The 23,168-nt window shown below is 47.8% G+C and overlaps 1 protein-coding gene across 1 annotated transcript in view; it reads right to left on the bottom strand.

The window, feature by feature from the left end:
- Positions 1-18,001, bottom strand: part of LOC113407257 (testicular spindle-associated protein SHCBP1L-like) — a 59,078-nt gene extending 41,077 nt beyond the window's left edge. Inside the window, 6 exon segments of the mRNA XM_026655560.1 lie at positions 5,399-5,613; positions 6,297-6,313; positions 6,316-6,441; position 13,973; positions 14,476-14,625; positions 17,756-18,001. Of these exon segments, the coding sequence (XP_026511345.1) occupies positions 5,399-5,613; positions 6,297-6,313; positions 6,316-6,441; position 13,973; positions 14,476-14,625; positions 17,756-18,001 (755 nt within the window).
- Positions 18,002-23,168: the final 5,167 nt, after the last annotated feature.

Consider the following 23,168-nt stretch of genomic DNA (forward strand, 5'->3'; position numbering starts at 1 on the left):
AGTCACAGGTTACCCTGCTCACTGAGGAACCTAGCTTTCAAAGCCTGCCGGATGCACAGCGCGTCCCGCTGGGCTCTTCTAATCGCACGGCTGTCTGGCTGGGCGTAATCAGCAGCCAGGCTATTTGCCTCAACCTCCCACCCCGCCATAAAGGTCTCCCCCTTGCTCTCACAGAGATTGTGGAGCACACAGCAAGCTGCAATAACAATGGGGATATTGGTTTCGCTGAGATCAGAGTGAGTCAGTAAGCTTCTCCATCTCCCCTTGAGAAGTCCAAAAGCACACTCCACAACCATTCTGCACTTGCTCAGCCGGTAGTTGAAGAGTTCTTTTTCAGTGTCCAGGGCGCCTGTATAGGGCTTCATGAGCCAGGGCATTAGCGGGTAGGCTGGGTCCCCGAGGATCACTATAGGCATCTCCACATCCCCAACAGTTATTTTGTGGTCCGGGAAGTAAATACCTTCCTGCAGCCGTCTAAACAGACCAGAGTTCCTGAAAACACGAGCGTCACGAACCTTGCTCGGCCATCCGACGTTGCTGTTTGTAAAACGTCCTCTATGGTCCACCAGTGCTTGCAGCACCATTGAAAAGTAGCCCTTTCGGTTAATGTACTGGCTGGCCTGGTGGTCCGGTCCCAGGATAGGGATGTGAGTTCCATCTATAGCCCCACCGCAGTTTGGGAATCCCATCGCGGCGAAGCCATCTATGATGACCTGCGCGTTTCCCAGGGTCACTACCTTTGAGAGCAGTACCTCAACGATTGCGTTGGCTACTTGCATCACAACAACCCCCACGGTAGATTTGCCCACGCCAAAGTGGTTCGCGACTGACCGGTAGCTGTCTGGCGTTGCAAGCTTCCAGAGGGCTATGGCCACTCGCTTCTGGACAGTCAGGGCTGCTCGCATCCGGGTGTCCTTGCGTTTCAGGGCAGGGGACAGCAACTCACAAAGTTCCAGGAAAGTTCCCTTCCGCATGCGAAAGTTTCGCAGCCACTGTGATTCATCCCAGACCTGCAGCACTATGCGGTCCCACCAGTCCGTGCTTGTTTCCCGGGCCCAGAATCGCCGTTCCACAGCATCAACGTGACCCATTGCCACCATGATGTTAACGGCGCGGGGTCCGTGCTGTGTGACAGGTCTGTGCCACTCTGACTTCATGTCCTCACCGCGCTGCCGTAGCCTCCTCGCCCGATTTCTCAGCATCTGCCTCTGGAAAAGGTGGATGATAAGGTGTGAGGTGTTGACAACGGCCATAACTGCAGCGATGGTCGCAGCGGGCTCCATGCTCGCAGTGCTGTGGCGTCCGCGCTGTCACTCACCAGAAAAGCGCGCGAAATGAAATGATTGCCTGCCGGCGCTTTCAGGGAGGGAGGGCGGGAGTGACGGTTGGATGACGACAGTTACCCAAAACCACCCTCGACACATTTTTTTCCCCAGCAGGCATTGGGGGCTCGACCCAGAATTCCAATGGGCAGCGGGGACTGCGGGAACTGTGGGATAGCTGCCCACAGTGCACTACTTCCAATGTCGACGCTTGCCCCGTTAGGATAGTAATTCGACTTTGTGAGTCCACACTTAGTGTGGATACACACGTTCGACTTTCTAATATCGATTCCACATATTCGAATTAAGTAAAATCGAACTACTATCATAGTGTAGACATACCCTTAGAATACAAGGAAAGCAAATAGATTACAATGTTCAAGTGGAAACTATAATTTCAGGGGACACAATTCTGGTGCAGGCCTGAAAATCATTTCATCTGCAAAAAAACTGCACAGAGATTCCAGATGGATAAAGCCCCCCAAACTTTAGACTTGATGACCCTTGCGGTCCCCTCTAACACTATGGCTCTATCAACTAACTCTCCTGGCCAATGTAATTGCGAACAGATAAAATGTTTTAATAAGTATGGGGAAAACTCCCCCATTTGTTTAGGAAAAATTAGATTATCTGAAACATTAAACTATTCTACTAGTCTCCTAACAGCATCTCTGCAGAGAGACAGCTTTAAGGAATTGGGAAATGTGAGGGTGTTGCAATAAATGCTAGAATTGGAAGGAATATGCTACAAGTAGCCTAACATTGAGACCTGAACCTTCAGGAAGATTGTGTCATAGTTTGAGCAAGTGCCTATCTAGAAGGAACTCCAATATATGTCCTTTCAAGAGCACCATGAGAATCAAGTTCTCAAAATCCTTTCAAGTTGCCAGATTTGTGGACAATTTCTAGATTTGACTAGGATGTTCCATGAGCTCTCCTGAATATTCATGCTCTAGAAGGCAAAAACTTCAATTTCCAGGCCAAACACTTCATGTGCTGAGGTCTAGAAGTTTGAGAGGATCCTGAAATATGTTTCCACTTGACCAGGAAGTTTGAAGTGCTTTTTTGGTCACATACACTAAGGTATTTTACTGAAGGCCTGAATTAACCTTTTCAAAAGACACCGCAGCCCCCAATATACTGGGCTGTCCATCTTAACTGTTGTAAAGATTGCTGTTTCTGCAGCTATAGCTTTTGCTGCTGCCTCAGTCTATGACTTGCTCCTTGAAGAGACAGAGGAATGCTTTAAAAAAGAAATGATAGAAAGAGTTTATAAATGGGGAGGGAAAGCTGAGATGAACATGCTCTGACCTTAAAGCCTTACTGAAGTGGTTTTAAAGCTGTGCAAGAAAACTCTCCTTTCTTAATGCTAACATTTTAGCACAGGATTACAGCCATTTGGATTGTCCATTGAAGCTGTCAAGCTAATGGTGTAAGCAACTAGCCACTCAGCAATATCACTTGAATGAAAATTGTTGTCAGGCTCAGTAAAGTGGCAGGCTAGACCAGTTTGGAACACGTGAAAGGAAACTGGAAGAGAGAAGCTCAGTCACATCCCTATAGATTCCAGCTATTTTGATGGTCTGTTATTGGTATAGGCAGGATGCTTGCAGTAGGGGCTAGGATGCTCTGCTGCACTCATAAGAAAAGTCAGCAACAGTGGTAAAAAGGCAAGCTGTTAGGCCACGCTGAGCTAAGGGAGGCCAGACAGAAAACAGGTCTACTGACAGGCTACCAGGATGGCCTAGATCACTCTGCATCCTGCAAAATACAAAAATCAAATCAAATTGGGGGCAGGGGAAGAGAATGCAGTGGTAATACGAAGAACTATACTAGGCCATACTGTCACCACACTTGAGGGTGTGGGTAACAAAGGGCTAGCGGGCATCAGCAGGCTGGACCAGGCCCCTCTACTGGCTCGCTGAGGAAAAGACAGCAGAAGGAGTGGATATACGGTGTAGGGAAATGCAGGCTATAGAATATGCTTCACAAATCCATATCTGCACAACCCTCAGGCTGCCCTAATATAATGGTAACTGATACCAAATACGGAGAATCTGAAACATTTGAGTGCTATGTTGTTGGGGTTTTTTTTTTTTAAACGATGTTTTCATTTTCAGAGCCTGTAGAAGTCAGAGCTTAAGCACAAGAAAAATTGTCTAACGCCCTAGACAGTTGGGCCAAAAACACCAGGTACATTGGCAAACTGAAAGCAGTAGGCAAGTCATGCTCCCAGGTTGTTCCTGACCCTGCTGACTTACCAGCCTCTTGGGAACATTCCTAGAACCCATACTTCACCACAGTCAGATGAGAAAAATAAAAAGCTAGGGGCCTCTGGCTTGTTGCTTCCAAAATGCCAGGTCCTGTTGCAGAATTTCCATTCCAACCAGCTTAAGGCTTGCCTGTCGGATGTCTGTAGAGTGGAGTGAGTAGGTGGTGATCATAGCTAAGCCTGCTACACTGCCATGTTTCCTCCTCAGTAATAGCTTTCCCGTACACTCCTCGTCTCAAAAATCCTCTAAGGCCTGGGTCTACACTACAAACGTACATTGGTATAACTACATCGCTCAGGAGTGTGAAAAATCCATGCCCCAGAGCAACGCAGTTATACCAACCTAACCCGTTATAGATAGCGCTAGGTTGACGGGAGAACTTTTCCTGTCTACATAGCTTCCACCTCTCATGGAAGTAGGGTTTCTCCCGTCAGCATAATATCTTCACTAAAGCGCTACAATGGTACAGCTGCACTGGTGTAGCTGTGCCACTGCAGCTTTTTAAGTGTAGACCTGCCCTAACCTACTAGGGGCACCAAGAAGAGGAAGAAAAAAGAAATATGCACAATGGAAGTAACTCCTGCTTAGAGATGAGTCCTAAGAGAACCTCCAGGTTCTTTGAGCAGAGGCAAAACACTGGGGCATTAGAGAGGCAATCACTACACCAGGGGTCGGCAACCTACAGCATGCATGCCAAAGGCGGCACACGAGCCAATTTTTCCAGCCCCGCTCAGGCCGCTGCCGGCCTGGGTGAACGGAACCCTGGCTGGTAGCAGGCTGAGCGGGGCCAGCAGCTAGGACGCTGGCAGGCAGGAGCCGGCGGGTGTGGGGTTCCTGACGCCGGCCCCTTGCCAGCCAGGGTCCGGCCATCGGCCCCGCTCAGCCTGCTGCGGCCTGGGATACCAGCCGCCGGCCCCGCTCACCTCGCTGCTGGTCTGGGGTTCCAGCCACTCGGCCCCCTGTATTTATGTGCCCGTGCTTAATTTGTGTTTTCGATGATTGGCCTTCTAAAAAAATCTCCCATGTCTCGCACCCCCAGGTTAAGAACCACTGCACTAAACTGATAAGATTTGCATTTTAATTTAATTTTAAATGAAGCTTCTTAAACATCTAAAAACCTTGTTTACTTTACATACAACAATAGTTATATAATATAGAGTTATAGAGAGAGACCTTCTAAAAACATTAAAATGTATTACTGGCACGCGAATCCTTAAATTAGAGTGAATAAATGAAGACTCGGCACACCACTTCTGAAATGTTGCTGACCCCTGCACTACATTGTGAAGCTAGAAAGAAATGGCAAAATATTTTCAAGTTGAAATGACTCATTGAAAGAAATCCTTTTCTGCAAACAGTTTGTTTCTACACATTAACAAGCATTTTGTCAGAAAATTCCTGACTGGCTCTACTCAAGATACAGTACTGCAAACCTTGAAAACACCATATGGTTGGCGCATTAAGATAAAAGGGTCAACACCTTTTAGAGTAAAAAAAGCAGAAGTATTAAGGCAAAGCACCAAAATCCAGATAGAGCTGCTGAACCTCAGGTCCAAAAGCTGTTCCCTCCTGGACTAAGTAAATCCAATCAAATTGCAAGGGTTTTTTGGGCCATTAACTGGACTGCATCAAAATACTTTTTCATCCTTACCACTTTTTAAACTGAGACTTTTGTTTGTGAATACTCTTACACTATTAATGAAGCAAAGTAAATCTTTCTAATCTTTCTATTTTAGGTACAGTTCCTCAGTTAACATTTTAGCATCTCTGAATGGCAAAAATACAGGGGAAAAAGCTAAATACCTCACAACGTCCAAAGCCTGGGCAATATCAAATACTACCATATCCTGCCCCTCGACAGGGTAGATTTCCAGCAAAGGTACACAATGGTCCAGTTCCTCCAAAACATTATCAACAAGCTCTCTTGGAATATTTGCAATATTAGAGGAAAATGGTTCAGCAACAGATATAGAAGCTTTCAAGTGAGATGAGGTGCTCTGAGATGGTTTGCAAGTAACCTAAGACATAAGAAATATATAGTTACAAAATGTTTTTAAAATGTCTGTATCTTTGTTAGTATGATCCTGCAATCCTGCCACACACACAGTTCTTATTAACTTTCATGGGAGTGCCACCTGTAGAACTGATCCATACTAAAAATAATTAGTGAAAATGACATCTTCCTTTAATTTTACCTTAAAGCAGTAGTATGATTTTAAGAGAAAATGATTAGTTTGCTACAGAATAGGTAAACTGAAAATTATGAGTTATTTTTTAATCTAAACACTAAAGACAGCTGTAGAGGCCAGTATTTAAGCCTGTTTATCACTCAGAGTGAGAATTTGCAATTTCATATTCTACTTATCTAGTATGTTAAGCTCAGTTTGAGGTTTTGTTTATTTACTAGGTAATCTCTTTGATCTGTTTGCTATCACTTATAATCACTTAAAATCTATCTTTTTGTAGTTAATAAACATATTTTATGTTTTAATCCAAACCAGTGTGCGTTTGACTAAGGTGTCTGGGGAAAATCTCAGCTTGATTACCACAACTATGCATGGTCCTCTTCACATTGAGGTTAAGCCCATATATAATGGCCAGATTCGACCAGGGCAGAACGAACAGTACTGCTCTGGGGTCTTAGGCTGGGAGGCTAGTGATTAGAGAGCCTGCATGTGACTGCAGCTGGTTGTGTCCCTACCTTTGTGAATACTGGTGAAAGTGCAAGCCTGGAGGGCTTTGCAACTTGTCACGGCAACACAGTGTGAAAGGGAGCTGGTGGGTCAGAGAGCTCAGTGATACCCCAGTTCTAGGTGGCACCCCGGGGAGGAACCTGTCACAGGAATCTTGTGGGGGGAAAATATAGCATGTAATCTCATAATTAAAGACTACTGTAATGTTTACAGGAGCAGAAGTTAAGATTGTGAAAGCGACCTTCATTTTGGCATTTCCAGACTCTGGAATACTTAATTTTTAACCTTAACTTCAGTACTTAAAAAAAAAAAAAAAAACGAAATTAAAAAATAGAAAATAATTTGTGTGTGACTACACATCACATGTCACAGAAAGGAAAAATTTAGTTAAAAAAAGAATTGATAGTCTAATCCTGTCCCTACCATTATCCTGTTTCCTTGAATTTGCAGGTTGGAGGATATTCTTTTTTTCCAGTTCTCAAGGACCAATATGCAATAACAAGCACTTGAACCAGTCTCAGAAGAAGCACTAAGAGATCGTATTGCATACCAGGATCCCCAAGCAGTGGAGTAATTATGTCCATAAAGTTGGGTGAAGAACAAAGACACTACTCCACAGCGAGATAGCAGCTCAACTCCCATGAGGTTTTGTGTAGTCATCAGTCAGGAGAAGCTCATTAAGTTTCAGCAAGAACTGTACACATCTCCAGAATGAAACTGGGGAAAGAGGAAAATTGTTTCCTCTAATTCACTTGTTTACCAAAATCTCATTCCAAGATTTTAGCTTCTTTATGGGACTCCCCTGGCATAAGGATTCCAAATTAGTGGGGATGAAGGGTAGGGTCATGAGATCTGTGAGGACCAAAGCATCTCTAAGTCCACTTTCCATAAGGTAAATAACCTCTTTTCCAATGCTTGTCCATAAGGATCCCACGCTGCAGGTGAGTGACCAACAGTTACCTCTCAAAAAAGCTGGCTGTAGGATTCCTATCCAAGATGCCACAATGGAATAATGATAGGTATGTGAACTGATCAAACTCCAACTAGCTTCTCTACAAATCTCAGGAATACGGAATGGCAGAGTATACAAAGATGGTATTTTCTACAATCTGACTACCATACACAATAGCTCAAAGTATGTCCTTTTCTGCACTTGAAAATGTTAGTAAATGCATCTAGTTCGAAAAGCATGCACAAATGGAGGACCTAAAAAACGGTTACTCACCTCTTGTAACTGTTGTTCTTCAAGAGGTAGTGTTCATGTCCATTCCAATCAGGTGTGCGCGCACTCACGTGCACAATGGCCGGATGATTTTCCCATAGCAGCATCTGTCAGGTCAGTCTGGGCGCCCCCTGGAGTCACGCCTTCATGGTGCTCAATATAGGGCCCTGCCGACTTGCCACCCCTTCAGTTCCTTCTTGCTGGCTAGAGGGGAAGGAGGGTGGGTCCTGGAATGGACATGAACAACGCATCTCAAAGAACAACAGTTACAAGAAGGTGAGTAATCGTTTTTTCTTCTTCTTCGAGTGCTTGTTCATGTCCATTCTAATCAGGTGACTCCCAAGCCCAAGTTCAGGAGGTGGGGTCGGAGTTGTCCACTGATTGGAGTACTGCTCATCCGAAAGCCGCATCATCTCTGGCCTGCTGGGTAATCGCATAGTGCATGGAGAAAGTGTGTATGGAGGACCACATCGCCGCCCTGCAGATTTCCTGAGTAGGGACCTGGGCCAGGAACGCTGTAGATGAAGCCTGTGCCCTGGTAGAGTGTGCAGTAATCAGAGGTGCAGGAACACCTGCTAGGTTGTAGCACTCACGAATATGGAGACGCTATCCATAACAAGATGAGTTGGGATGACACAGGCTGACCTTTCATCCTGTCCACCACTGCCACGAATAACTGGACTGATTTCCTGAATGGTTTTGTTCTCTCGATGTAAAAGGCCAGCGCCCTGTGGACATCCAGAGAGTGGAGCCTCTGCTCCCTGCCGCTGGAATGAGGCTTAGGGTAGAAGACCAAGAGAAAGATGTCCTGGTTGATGTGAAACTGCAACACAGCCTTCGAGAAGAAAGCAGGATGGGGCTTGAGCTGAACCTTGTCCTTATAAAACATGGTGTTGGGAGGGTCTGATGTTAGGGCCCTGAGCTCAGATACCCTCCTGGCCAAGATTATCGCTACCAGGAATGTCACCTTGTAAGAGAGGTAGAGCAGGGAGCATGTTGCTAAAGGTTCAAAGGGGGGCCCCCCATGAGCCTACAGAGGACCAAGTTGAGGTCCCAGACAGGGACAGGCTGACAGACATTAGGGTATAGCCTGTCGATCCCTTTTAGGAATCGGCTGACCATGGGGTTAACAAACACAGAGCGGCCCTGCACGCCCAGGTGGAAGGCCGAGATGGTGGCTAAGTGCACCCTTATTGAAGACCAGAATCCCTCCTGCTTCAGATGGAGGAGGTAGTCCAGAATGAGTGGCACTGAAGCAAACATCGGGGGCGAATGGCGCTGCGCCGACCAGACTGAAAATCTCTTCCACTTGGCAGGGTATATGGCTCTCATAGAGGGTTTCCTACTGCCCAGGAGGACCCGTCTAACCTGGTCTGAACAGGAAAGCTCCAACGGACTTAACCATGGAGCTTCCATGCCGTGAGATGAAGCGACTGGAGGTTCGTGTGTTGGAGACGCCCATGATCTTGTGTGAGAAGGTCCGGGAAGAGCAGCAAGGTAATCGGGGCTCTCACGGACATGTCTAGGAGAGTTGTGTACCAGTGCTGATGGGGCCAGGCCGATGCTATCAGTATGACCTGAGCTCCATCTCTGAGGATCTTGAGAAGCACCTTGTGAATGAGTGGTATGGATGGAAAGGCGTATAGGAGAGAACCTCCCCAATGGAGGAACACATCCGCGCTGGAGCCTGGGCTGTGATTCTGGAAGGAGCAGAACCGCTGGCACTTCCTGTTGCGTCACGTGGCGAAAAGGTCTACCTGGGCAAAACCCCACCTCTGGAAGATTTAAATTGCAACGTCTGGGCGAAGGGCCCACTCGTGGCTGTGAAATGACCTGCTGAGGTGGTCTACCAGCTCGTTCTGTACCCCAGGGAGGTACGACATCAGATGTACTGAATGTTCTACACAGAAGTCCCAAAGCATGAGGGCTTCCTTGCACAGGGGAGAGGAGCATGCACCCCCCCCCCGTTTGTTGATATAGAACACTGCTGTTGTATTGTCCGTCATGATTGATACACATTGTTCAGTTAGGTAAGGACGGAAGGTCTGACATGCTAGGCCTACCACTCTCAGCTCTCTGACATTGATGTGGAGACCCAGATCTGCTTGAGACCAGAGGCCTTGAGTTCTGCAGTCTCCCAGATGAGCTCCACAGCCCATCTGATGCATCCATCACCAGTGACAGAGGCGGCTGTGGGGCAGCAAAGGAAACCCGAGCACACCTCCTGAACATCAATCCACCACCGGAGGGAGTCGAGGACTGGGCGAGGCAGGATCACAATCCTGTGCAAACTGCCCTGGGCTGGCCGATATACTGACGCAAGCCACAACTGAAGCGGTCGAAGCCTGAATCTGGTATGCTGCACCACATAGGTACAGGCAGCCATGTGTCCGAGAAGTTTCAGGCAGTTCCTCCCTGTAGTGGTGGGGAACTGTCTGAGGCCTCGAATTATATCGTTGAGGGCCTGAAACCTTGCCTCCGGCAGGTATGCCCTAGCTTGGGTTGAGTCCAGTGCTGCCCCTATGAACTCTATCCTCTGGATGGGAGACAGTCAATTTTGCTTCGTTTAGAAGTAGACCAGGCTGTCTAAGGTGGCTCTGATGAATCTGACCTGAGCTTCCACTTGGGTCCTGGAGCGGCCTTTGATCAGCCAGTCGTCGAGGTAAAGAAATACCTTTACTTGGTGCCTTCGCAAAAACGCGGCGAAGACTGCCATGCACTTGGTGAAGACTTGAGGTGCTGCTGACAGGCCGAACAGGAGGACAGTAAATCGGTAGTGGGTACTGTTGACCACAAACCTGAGGTACTTCCTGTGGGGCTGAGTAATTGTGATATGAAAATGTGTGTCCTTCAAGTGGAGGGCGGCATACTAGTCTACTGGATCTAGTAAGGGGATGATGGAAGCCAAGGAGACCATGCGGAACCTGAGTTTCTTTATGAACTTGTTGAGTTCTCATAGGTCCAGGATAGGCCTGAGGCCGCCTTTGGCTTTCGGTATTAGGAAATACCAGGAATAAAAGCCCTCACCGCGTGTTCCTGAGGAACCTCTTCCAGTGCCCCTAGCGATAGGAGCGACTGCACCTCCTGGATAAGGAGCTGCTCATGAGAAGGGTCCCTGAAGAGGGACTGGGAAGGAGGGTGGAAGGGCGGGAGGGCACAGAATTGGATGGAGTATCCCCTCTCTACCATGTGGAGCACCCAGTGGTCCGAAGTGCAGGACCATGCATGGTAGAAAGGGGACAGTCAGGAGAGAGAGGTATGGTGGGGTAGATCTAGTCTCTGATCTGGTGCGCCGTCCTCAACCGCACCGTCAAAAGGCTGGTTAAGTGCCAGAAGGCAGTTTGGGTTGGCCAGAGCCCTGGCCTGAAGACGGTTGTTGTCTCCTCCTGTTCCTCCTCTGAGAACCGTCCCGGCAGTTCTGGTGATGGAATCTTGGCAGAGGTTGCGGTCTGAAGTGTCTCCGCTGTGTGGCTGGAGTGTGCAGATCCAAAGACTTGAGGGTGGCTCGTGAGTCTTTCAGGCTGTATAGCCTCTTGCCTGTCTTTTCAGAAAAAGAGTCACATCCTCAAATGGGAGGTTCTGAATAGTCTACTGGACCTCATAAGGCAGCCCCAAGACTTGGAGCCCCTTCTCATGGCCACCCCAGTAGCCGTGACCCTAGTGGCAGCATCTGCACTGTCCAATGTGGCCTGGAGGGAAGCCCAGGCGACTAGCTTCCCCTCCTCCACCAAGGCCGAGAACTTGGCTTAGGAGTCTGAAGGGAGGAGCTCCGTAAATTTGGCCATCGCCGCACAGGTGTTATACTAGTACCTGCTGACAATGGCCTGCTGGTTCGAAATAGGGCGCTGCAGACCCCCAGTAGAATAGACCTTTCTCCAGACAAGGTCTAGTCGCTTAGCCTCCCTGTTTTTTGGGGAGGGCCCTTGGAAATCCTGTCTCACATGGGTTAGCAGCGTCCACAACAAGAGAGTCGGGGTGAGTGGGAGTATAAATGTTTGTACCCTCTGGAGGGCACGAAATAACGCCTCTCATTGCGCGTGGCAGTGGGCAGCAAGGAAGCTGGGGTCTGCCACAGGATCTTGGTAGTGTCCACAATAGTCTTAATCAGTGGTAGGGCAATACCAGAAGGTCCTGAGGGGGTGAGGATGTCCACCATGGGATCAGCCTCCTCAGCCTTAATGCCCAGACTCTTGAGCAGCCCTTCGCAGCAATTCTGCAGCACCCTGTTGTCCTCAAGCACTAGGGCTACGGCTGTACCCACCAATGCCTCATCTGGCAACGATGAGAAGAAAGCACTTATAAGAAGCAGATGCTCCCTGCCATCCAGCCCCAGGAGATCCCGCGACTCTCAGGGCAGCATCGGTGCTGATGGGGCGCTCGCCGGCACCGGGGCTGTAGACTTCGAACCCGGTGTTGGCGCTGCCATCAGTAAGACCCAGGGAACCATCGATGGAGCCAGTGCCGATTCCCCCTGTCTGCGCCGATGAAGGTGGTGGGCCCATCGCTGGTATCTGTGCTGGAGCTGTCAGTGCCTGCGCCGTAATCAGCGCCGAAGTCAGGTGGCTCAGTGGTGCCAATGCTGCGGCTGGAGGTGTTGGCATATGGGCTGGCGCTGAGGCAAGCTGCATATGGCGGGATGAAGGTGGCTGAGGCCACAGAAGATGCAGCAGAGCCTTGGTGAAAGGCCTAGGAGGTCCAGAATGGCCACGGTGGTGGATTCTGCCACTGTAGTGGCCACACCTGGGGCTCTCTCCTGGACCTCGATCTTTGGCTCCTACTTCTCCTGGATTGGTAGGAGTCAGACTCTGACTTCCAAGGTTTCTAAGACTGAAGACCAGGGAGGAGCTGAGCCTTGGTGCCTCGAGCGTCAAGAGCTCGGGGAGCAGGTAGGCTCTCTGTTCGAGTGGGCCGGTGCCGAGGGACATGGAGAGGGGGAGCGCCTGGACATCATAGCTGGCTTCCCTCTTGACTGCGCCAGGGCGTGGGGCCGCCAACACTGGAGGTTCTTCCCTCATCGGGGGCGAGAACGGCACCGTAAGGTACAACAGGTCCCGAGCAGCTTCGAAAGCTTCTGGCGTCTAAGGGAGCTGTAGCTCCTGGCCTCTAGGGACCGGTGCCCGTGGGGGACTCAACTGCCTTGCCTGGGCAGGAGTCGACGCGGCCCCAGTGGGGGATTGGAGCTGTGGCCCACCTGGAGTCTCACTTCTCTGGACTTAGCCGGAGGTGACCAACTGTCCAGCTTCTTTTTCTTCTGAGGCAACGTTGAGTGGGATCAGTGCCTGCTCTCAGCCGGGCCTCATGAGGTGCCATGCCGGGGCCGAGCGTCCCAGGACCAGTCTTTTCTCGGAGCCAAGCTTGACAACTGTGCTGGGGCGCTCTGCGTCAAGGATGACATGTTAGGAGCCAGGTCCCCTGATCCTGGGTCAGAATGAGGGCGTACAGCTGCCTCCATGAGGATCACCTTAAGCCGCTGTTCCCTTTCTTTAAGAGTTCTAGAGCAGAACTTGCAGCAGATCTTACAACGATCCTTTTGGTGACCCTCCCCTAGGCACCGTAAACACGAGGAGTGTGGATCGCTCTTCGGCATGTGCTTCACCCAGGCCACACAGTTTTTAAACCCCGGGGACTGCAGCATACTACGGCTCCGGGGAGTCAGAATGGGAGGGACCCCCAACAACTCTAATTAATAATAAATAAGGTAACTATATACAGAGAACTGCAGAATGAACTTGCTAAGCAAGGGCTACAGGAAGTTTTAGCCAACCGTCACTGGAGGTAAGAAGGAACTGAAGGGTTGGCAGGGCCCTATATTAAGTGCAATGAAGGCATGACTCCAGGGGGTGCCCAGACCGACTCGACAGATGCTGCTATGGGAAAAATCTTCTGTACATGCGCACACACCTGACTGGAATGGACATGAACAAGCACTCGAAGAATAGTTAAATACCCATCACTGTGTGAAGATCTGAAAACACAGGTGTTTGAGAACTTCCTAGAAACATTTGAAAAAACTCAATGATTAGTGTGCAAGATGCTGTGAGCCTTGCTTATTTTTCCATTAAACTTTAAAAACCTAAATGCTTTATTTTAATGACAACTACCGTATATACTCAATCATAAGCCAGTTTGTTTATAAGCCGACCCCCCCCAAGATTGATAAGTAAAAATGGAAAAAAAATGTATAACCTGTTCATAAGCCAACCCTATAATTCAGGGGTCAGCAAACTTTGGCTCCCGGGCCATCAGGGTAAGTCGCTGGGGGGCGGAAATGGTTTGTTTACCTCGAGCGTCCGCAGGCACGGAGGTAAACAGTGTGTCCCGGCGCGCCAGCTGCTTACCCTGTTGGGCCAGGACAGCAACTGGTGGGGAAATTTTTTGGGGAGGGGGGAGAAGCTGGGAGTCAGGGGAGTAACCCCTGGGACCCCACCCCACATGACCCCACCCCTAGTCCGGGACTCTCACCCTCTCCCCATCCCATCCCTTATCTGGGGAGGGCCAGGGGAGGATGTCTTTGACCTGGCTAGAGCTGCTCCTGCAGGCTGGGCAGCGCGGCCCCAGCCTGCTCCAGTGGGCCAGACCGGGCAGCGCGGCCACATGATGTTCCAGTGGGCTGGGCCAGGCGGCACAGCCACAGCCTGCTTCGGCAGGCTGGGCGGGGCCGAGCAGCGTGGCTGCAGCCTGCCAGCCCTGGAGCTGCAGCTGCTTTGGAGGCTGGGGGGAGAGCAGCGTGGCCAGAAGCAGAGAGAATCTGGCCCCACCTCTTCCCTTCTGTCTCTACTGGCTGTACTGCCTCTCCTTGCTCCCTCTGTTGGGGGGAAGGGCTGTGTCCCACCTCTCCCTCTCTATACCCGTTCATAAGCCGACCCCCTTCTCTGGTGCTTCCCTTTTTTACTAAAAAAAAAAAAATTTGGCTTATGAACGAGTATGTATGGTAACTAGAATGAAAAAATAAAAAGGAAAATTACTTCAACAAGTATTCCAACAAAAGGTATAAGGACATCTTCAGAATTGATGAAGAAAAGCTCTGGATTGGTCTTCCAGACTCCAAGCCATTTTTCTTTCATCTTCAATTTCTCCAGAAGATATTTACTCATTGCTTTATTGGCATCTTCTGCCTATTACATGAACAAAGAGAAAAAATTCTCATCTATCTTAAAGGCACTGCAATTTTATATGAATTTATTTTTAATTAAAACTTCACATTAATCCATAAAACATGATACATCACTCTAAGGCAGTGGGTCCCAAACTTTAACAACCTGTGAACCCCTTTCACTAAAATGTCAAGTCTCACGAACCCCCTCCTAAAAATGAATATTTCCAGGGATTTTCTCCTTTACCTCAGTATAAACTATAAAAAGTAGTGATCTTGGAAATATAAGCATGTCATAAAAACACATTTTATTACACACTATTTATTATTAATTATTATTTATCATTACAGTATTTTTATTACATGATGAAAACGGCAACACTCTTCCAAGATCTCACTTTCGTAGCTTGTATCACTTTGAATAAGCCTGTTATACGACAAGACTCCTACGTTTCATCAAGGAATATCAGATGTGAAACAGCATAAAGGTATTTAAGAAGCCAGCTCAGAGTTCCTCCTACACAAGCATTCAAGTCTTGAGCAGTCCAGGCAAACAACACACGGTACAACAAAGCTTAAACTTGTTCTTCATAATAATTTTAAAAACAATACTAGCTGCCTATTTATTTTAAAAACAGCAAAAAATATCCACTTCCCTTTCCATTGCTTATAAGGAGTTTTGAAGTTTAAATCTCCTCAGTGTGCTAGATATGCTTGCTTTGATTTGCTTAGCTCTTGGAAGTCCAGAGGCTCCGGGCTGCTTGCCCCGTGCTGCCCAGGGTCCCTATGGACTGCTCTGTCCACCATTAGGGAATTTTTTCCCAAGAACCCCCTGTAACACTTTGTGAACCCCCAGGGGTTCACGAACCCCAGTTTGGGAACCACTGCTCTAAGGCAGTGGTTCCCAAAGTGGGGTTTGCAGAATGTTACAGGGGGGTTGCCAGAAAAATTTCCCTAAGGGTGAGCAGAGGACCCCGGGCATTGGAGGCAGCAGGTGGGACCCAATTGCAGGGCAGACAGCCGAAGCCCCAGGAAGAACAGGGCCGGGCAGTTGGGGCTGGCAGCCCAAGCCCTGCCTGTCAGCAGGGGAGCCGGCAGCCCGAACCACAGTGCTCTGCGTGGGGCTGGCAGCCCAAGCCCCAGGAAGAGCAGGGCTGGGCAGTTGGGGTTGGCAGCCCGAGCCCTGCCCGTCAGCGGGGGAGCTGGCAGCCTGAACCCCAGCATTCTGCGTGGGGCTGGCAGCCCAAGCCCCAGGAAGAGTGGGGCCGGGCTATTTGGGCTGGCAGCCAGAGCCCTGCCCCCGGCAGCCCAACCCCAGCGCTCCGCGTGGTGCTGGCAGCCCGAGCCCCAGGAAGAGCGGGGCCGGGCAGTTGGGGCTGGCAGCCCGAGCCCTGCCCCCATCAGTGGGGGAGCCAGCAGTGGTTCCGGACTTCCAAGAGGTAGGCAGAGTAAAGCAAGCGCATCCATCACACTGAGAAAATTTAAACTTAAATCCCTGGAAATATTCCTTTTTAGGAGGGGGTTCATGAGATTTCACAATTTAGTGAAACGGGTTTGCGGGCTGTTAGAGCAGTGGTTCCCAAACTTTAAGAGCAGCAGAGAAGAAGGATATAATGGGGAGGAGGGAGAAGGAAAGAAAATAATGGGTGGGGAGAGGGAGTACACTCTCTTATCAGGAAAGAGAAAAAAGCAAAAAAAGGAGTGAACCCCAGAGGGGGGGGGAAATACTTTAAAAAAAGTTAACAGACAATGTTAAAATTAAACAATACACAATTACTTTGAATCAGAGTGCTGTGAGAGACTGTATTGACAAATAATAACCAAATTCCTAAATTTTATTACGCTGCTACTCTTCAGGGAAAGAGGATGGATTTTAAATAGCTTTCCAGCTTATCAGAGACAGCCATTATAACTAAGGCTTGGTCCACACTGGGGCGGGGGATCGATCTAGGAAACGCAACTTCAGCTACGAGAATAGCGTAGCTGAAGTCAACGTTTCCTAAATCGAACTAAGTTTATTTACTGCGGGTCCACGCGGCACAGGCAAGCTCCCCCATCAACAGTGCTTCCTCCTCTTGGCGAGCAGGAGTTCTGCAGTCGACGGGGGAGCGCTTCTGGGATCGATTTATCGCGTCCAGATGAGACGCGATAAATCGATCCCAGAAGATCGATCTCTACCCGCCGAATCAGGCGGGTAGTGTAGACCTAGCCAAAGAAAGGAGGTAACGCTATCTCAAAACAGCACAGTGGGGAATCATTGAATAGCTTTTCAACTAATTCTGTCAAGTTAAGCTTTAGAATATTGAAGCTTATCAAATGACAATACATGGGAAGATTAAGACTCTGTACATACTATGAACCACCATCCTTTTTTTTAATAAATGCCAGTTGAGTGACATGACATAATTTAGGGTGGCGAGGTTATTTCATATCTGTGAGGTGTGCAACTTTTCCCAGAGGTTGGCAATTTATTTTATTTTACAGAGAAAAAAATGTCAATTTCTTGCACTAACACCATTGTGAAGTAGACGTGACACAGCTACTAAATAACATAAGAGACAAGGTGGGTGCCATACTATCTTTTATTGGACCAAATTCTGTTGGCAAGAGATACAAGCTCTCAAGCTACACCAAGCTCCTCTGCAGGACCTGTGTAAGCTGGAAAGCGTGTCTCTCTCACCAACAGAAGCTGGTTCAATAAAAGGTCCCCCATCTTGTCTCTCTCAGATCCTGGAACTAACAGGCCCAGTAAACACCATGGCACTCTGCAAGGGTGTTCTCTAACCTTACAGATGCCCCTTCTTGGATTTTTATTTTTCTTCCCAGCCCCTCCCCTTTCCATCTGCCACTTTCTCCTCCCTTCCCTTCGTTCCGATTGCTCTCCCCTCCCATTACATTCTTTACTCCGCCTCCCGGGGGCAGCGTCCGGAGGGCATGATCGCACGGTCCCTTATGTGGATCTTCTCGTTGGCTGGAGCTGTTTACCGTCAGAGGGCGGGCCCGCGTGGGGCTGAGCGCGCCTCGCCTCTTCGGATGCCCTGTAGAGCCCCCTGCCCCTCCCCAGAAAGGAACCCCTCCCCTCGCAGGCGGCTCCAGGGAACTCCCCACCTGCCCCGGCCAGTGCTGCGCTCAAGGGTACGGGCCCCGCTCACCTTGCAGCCCCGCAGCAGCCTGTCGCAGTACAAGGCCACCTTGTCCCGCCCTGGCACGGCCCCCAGGTGGGACGGGTACTGGGCTGGCAATGGGTCGGCCTCCGCCTCTTCTTCGCCCTGGCTGGAAAGAAGCGGCCGCCGGCTCGGCCCAGCGCCGGACGAGGGCCCGGCAGGCCATGAGCGGGAGTTCTCACCCGAAGCCTGTTCTATCTCGGCCGCCCCTTCCTCGGGGCCACTCGAGGCCATTGCTTCAGACAGCCACGCGCCTGGCGGCCCCGGGCCGTTACCCGCCGAGCCGGAACTACAGCCAATGGGCGGCCGGCGCGGGACACCCAGCCAATGGGGGACCTGGCTCGTGACCACCGACCGTTAGCATGAATCCGCCTCTTGTGCTCTGCTCTTCCCTCCAAACTAACCGCGCGCGCGAGCGAGGTTCCTCATGCGCGTGACGGGGCGGGGCTTCAATGGCTCTTCTTTGCGTCTCAGATTTCCTATCTCGTGCCCCGCCCCGTCGCAGTACGGGGGCGGGGCCGGGTCCTGCTCTCATCCGGGGAACTGGGGGTCCCGGGGATTCAACCACCTTACCTCTTTTTGGCTCCCTCCCACTGATAAGAGCCTTCCACATGAGCCGCTCCCCCCCACGGTCCCTTCTATTTGTTTGTGGCAGGAGTGTCCCCCTTGTTCTGGCGGCTGGTTGCGTGGCCTGGTGGCTGCTCAGCCGCCATGAAGCCCTTAGGGCTGGGTAGCAGAAGGGTTTTGTTTGTAACCTGATTCACACCCTGAGGTGCTGCCCCACACGTGAGGTGACTCCCTTGGGTCCGAGGGGATGGGGTAGATTGGAACACCAGGTGCCAGTATGCACTGCTTCATTGCCCACCAAGCAAAGCAGCCTGCTGGGGGGGCCTTCTCCCAGCATGCCCTCTCCTCCCCTCCACAGCCTGAGCCAAGTGGCTTATGGGGGTGCCAAGGCCCAGTGTGCTGCACTGCACGTTGCCTGCGGGACCCAGCACATGTTGCTCTGTCACCACCAAAGCAGGGTGGCAATTTCCATATATTCCTTAGGAATGTATAGTCATCTCTTCAGTGCAAACAAGTACAGAAATCCATGTGAAGACCTATTAACATCTCTATTGCAGAACAACATTCTTGGATGACAGCAAACGTCAGCTGCATGTGCGCTTCCTGTCTAGCATCACCACTTCTTGATAAATATTTTCTGGGTCCTTCATCTCCCCATACTAGCGGAAATCACTGAAAACCAAGAGCAGCCTGGAATGGTGCTTAAGGGCTAGACACAGCTTGTGGATTGTGTTTGACTTATAAGGTGCTGTGTTTTTTTGACCATCCCTGTTTCATAGACTCTTCAGAAGCTGACAACTTCTTAGACTCAGCCCTATCTAACGTAGTAATGTAAAAGAACTCTCAGAAATTATCTGACATCATTTTCCTGTTTAATGAACTGTCTCCTCATTTGGACTAACTAACTCCTGTTTACACCCTTGAACCTAAATAAATTGGCAATACTGTCAGGGAAAGATGAGTAAAACATTGTGGGAGAACATCTGCCATCTCACACGCCCATCTGGAAGGACATTTTGTTAGATAGTATTTGGGGTCAGTATGGGAAAAATGTTAGCTGTCTAGTATAATAATGGACTTCAGGGGAAAACTTAAGATTTCAGTCATGCATTTGTCCATCCTTAGTCATCCTGGACTTTCTGTCTGAATATCCAGATGTTACTAAAGTAAAACCTAGCCATGTGAACTCAACTGATGAAGAGCAAATAGCTACTTTTGCCATATTGCCCTGTACTTGTGTATCTGAAAGAGTGAAGTTTATTTGTTGCAAATCCTGTGCCCCTGTATTTGGGATCTGTATCAGTAAGACCCTTCCATCCTGGCTCATTTTGCTCACCTCAGACCTGGTAACTCATTCAGTCTAGCTCTTTCAGATAAATCTGAATCACATTGGAGGCCAGGGAGAGTAGCTGGAACTGACTGGTGCCCTGAAGAAAGAGGTGGGGGCAAAGAGTGGAGAAAGACCTTTAAATGTTTCCTCAAATGACAGCAAAATGAAAAAAAAAGGCTCTGGGTGATTATGAATATGTCTATGTTCAGTGAGTAAGAGGAATTATTTTTTCTCATTTTTTCTTGTTTATTCTACTTTGCCAGCAAAAATTGAAGGGCGTAGCCTGAAAACACCCTCAGGGAGCAAAACTCATTGAATCCAGTTTTGCACAATATATATCCAGATTCTTCCTTACTATAAAAAGACTCATGGGAGCTTCTGTGTCATGGAACAGAAGTTGGATATTCTTGTTTGCATTGTTTTGTCTGCTTTTGTTGTTGTTTGCTTGAATTTTGCTGTATATAACCTCAAATTCCATTTGTAACATGGGAAGAAGTAAGAGGAGAAACAATGCCAAGGGAAGCAGCTGGAGATTGTGAATCCCATGTATAAATGAAGGGGGGAAATCTTGGGGGACCCACTCTTGAAAACAATTTGAAAAATGGATGCACGCTGGAAGTGTTCTGAGGCCAGAAGAAATTACACCCTTTCCTTTCCTGGTTTTCCTTTTCCTTTTAGTCATTCTCAGTTCTGTTGCTCCTTCCCAATGCCTGAATTAACTGCTGTAGAAGCAGTACTTTGTCTTTCTGAGGATAAGAGGCACTCTTTCTTTTGGGAGGATTTTATCTAGCTTTCCCTTCCTGATTTCTAAATGCTTTTTCTCTGAAATCTCTTTTCTGTATCCTCTCCCTGGTTTTCTGCTTTATCTATTTGCTCATCCATCTTGTTTTCTTTCTTTTACCTCTCGTAGCTTTCCTTCCCTTTTTCCCTTTATACTTGTCTGTGTGGGTTGCAAACCTGTTCTCATTTGCCATGGCTGGTCTTCTGCTGATGCGGATTAGCTCAACCATTTGCAGCTATTCTTCCTCAGATGCCAAGAATACCCCATAAATCATTGCCCGGATCCCAGCAGCCTCTCCTTTGCAACTCTGTGGGAGCTTGTGGAAAGGATTCTGTGGCACATTTCAGGAAGACTGTTTGTGAGTGACTGAATGCAGGGTCACAGTAACTGAAAAAATATTGAGAATCTCTGATGAATTGTTCTCATCTATATGCCAAACAATTTGGCACCTGAAAGAGACAGAAACAGGAATGTGTTTATGGAGGATTCTGGGTTATGAAAAAATAGATTGAGTGACAAGCAGCAAATAGAAAAGCAACTCTAGACAGTGCTGATCAAGTGTGTGACAAAAAAAATTATTGGAATAGATGAGATGAACTAGGAAAAGGCAAACGCAAATATCCAAAAGTTAATAGACTTTATTTAAGAGAGAGAAAGATGAAGAAACCACTGGTATAACTGTAGAAGAATTACACTCACTACCTTTATAGAACCCCCAAAATAAGTGTAGAAACTCTTAAAATTCATGATAGAATTGACTTTTGATGCTTGATAAACCTTTAATATCTTACAAAGCCATAACATTTAATTTTTCTCCTCTAACATGCATATCGGGGGGGGGGGTTAGTTTTAAGTGTATATAAATATAAAAGGGGGGCTTATGCATTCAAAAATATACACATACAAAATTGCAGACACAAATTTAAGTGGCTGGATTGAGGCCCGGTTGAAAATGTGGCCCTAGATGTTTAATACTGTTTTCCTATTGCTGTATCAGGATTTTTGAAGCCCTGGTGCCTTTTTAAACTATAAAGTTAAAGGAACTTTGGTGATGAAACCTGAGTTGCCAAAAGTCAGTAAACCATTCAAATGGACTGTATGGTAAACCAACCTAAATTCTGATGTTTAACTTCTTGATAGCAAACAGCAGCAGTTCAGAAGAGTTGAAAATTATTATTTTAAAATGACATATTAGTGTGTGAAGCAAAGGTGACCTCAAAGGCTGAACTGCTTGATTAATGCTGCAGTCGCACCTGCTCAGATTAAAAACTGTTAAGTGAATTAACCTCTTTAATAAAATAAATCTCTTGTGCTCCAAGCTGTAGCAAATTAGTAACTGTTAAAAGAAGAGCAGAGGTTTCGTTATACTTCCAGAATGTCAATATAAACTAACAATTTATAAACACTTTTTATAAACAGGTAGACAAGCCATACATTGAAAGATTGACTTTTTTCAGTGTGATTACAATGAAAATATCATAATATTTTCTTCTATATTAAAACACAAAAATGGATATGCTATTATTTAAAGATAAAGAAAAAATAAAACTAAGATGCAGAAATTAGAATCTCTTTTCCAGTTTGATTCACTATATTTTTCTGTGTACTTTAGAGATCTTGTCAAGTTCATATATCTGCTATTCCCATGTTGAACTGAGGAGCAGAGGTGAAAAGAATGGCAGAATGCTGATGCTGGCACAGGGCAAATGTGGTTTGAAAGTAGAAAACTATCACTTTGTTCTACCGCCAAACTTTTTTTATATATACATTGTGGTATCTCCTCCTTAAATAGCTTGTTACTGACCCTTCAAAAGCAATGAAGATGGAGTTGAAACATTTAGAAGGAAACAGTCTATTTTTAATGCATTTTTAGAGATTTTTTTTCTTTCCATTGTTTGCAATATCCACTTAGAAGTTTAAAAATATCATTTCTTTCCCTAACAAAGTTATCCTTTTCCATTTGACACATGTTGATTTTTCTCCATGCTTAATAATGGTAGTAATAATAGTAATTATTAATAATATTTAGCATTCACATAGCTCTTTTCATGTTCAAAGTTAAGAGGACAAATTGTCCTATTAAAAAAAAACTGAACACACACACATACACACACACAAGGATACAAGAATTTCTGGGAGTTTCCACACACACTACATTTCCAACACATTGTTCCTTCACAGGGCAGAATTTAGCCATCTAGCCCTTGCAGAACGAGAACTGGCCTCTTAAATCCCCAGATCCTGGGAGATCCATAGATGACAGAACCATCCACATCGTGGTCTTCTATCTTCGCATGGCTCCCCAACCCTCATGGGAACATAACTCTACAAGAGCCATGATTCCATGGGATCCACCACTGGACCCCAATCAGTTTAGGTTAACAGCAAGTAATAGAACGCTAACAAAATCAACATTATTTTGTTCTGGGATCCTCAGTAGGGTTGGGGGTCATGGTACCTTGGAGAGCAGCCATGCTCCTGTCTACACTCCTTTCCACTCACGGATTGTAATCCTCCTTATGCTTAGAGCCCCTTCCCCTGGATCCATGGAGAGGCTTTCACTGGGTCAAGGAAAAGCAGGAGGGGATGATGCCATGGAGCTGGCACTCACTCAGCTACTCCCCAGCCAGATCACCAGAGCTGGATCCTCTCCAGAAGTAGAGAGGACCGTCTGGCCCATACTACTACTTTCTATTTGATTAGTAAGCCCTGACAAAGAGCTC

This window comes from Terrapene carolina, unplaced genomic scaffold (genome assembly GCF_002925995.2).
Source record: "Terrapene carolina triunguis isolate 2854851 unplaced genomic scaffold, T_m_triunguis-2.0 Scaffold210, whole genome shotgun sequence".
Lineage (NCBI taxonomy): Eukaryota > Metazoa > Chordata > Testudines > Emydidae > Terrapene > Terrapene triunguis.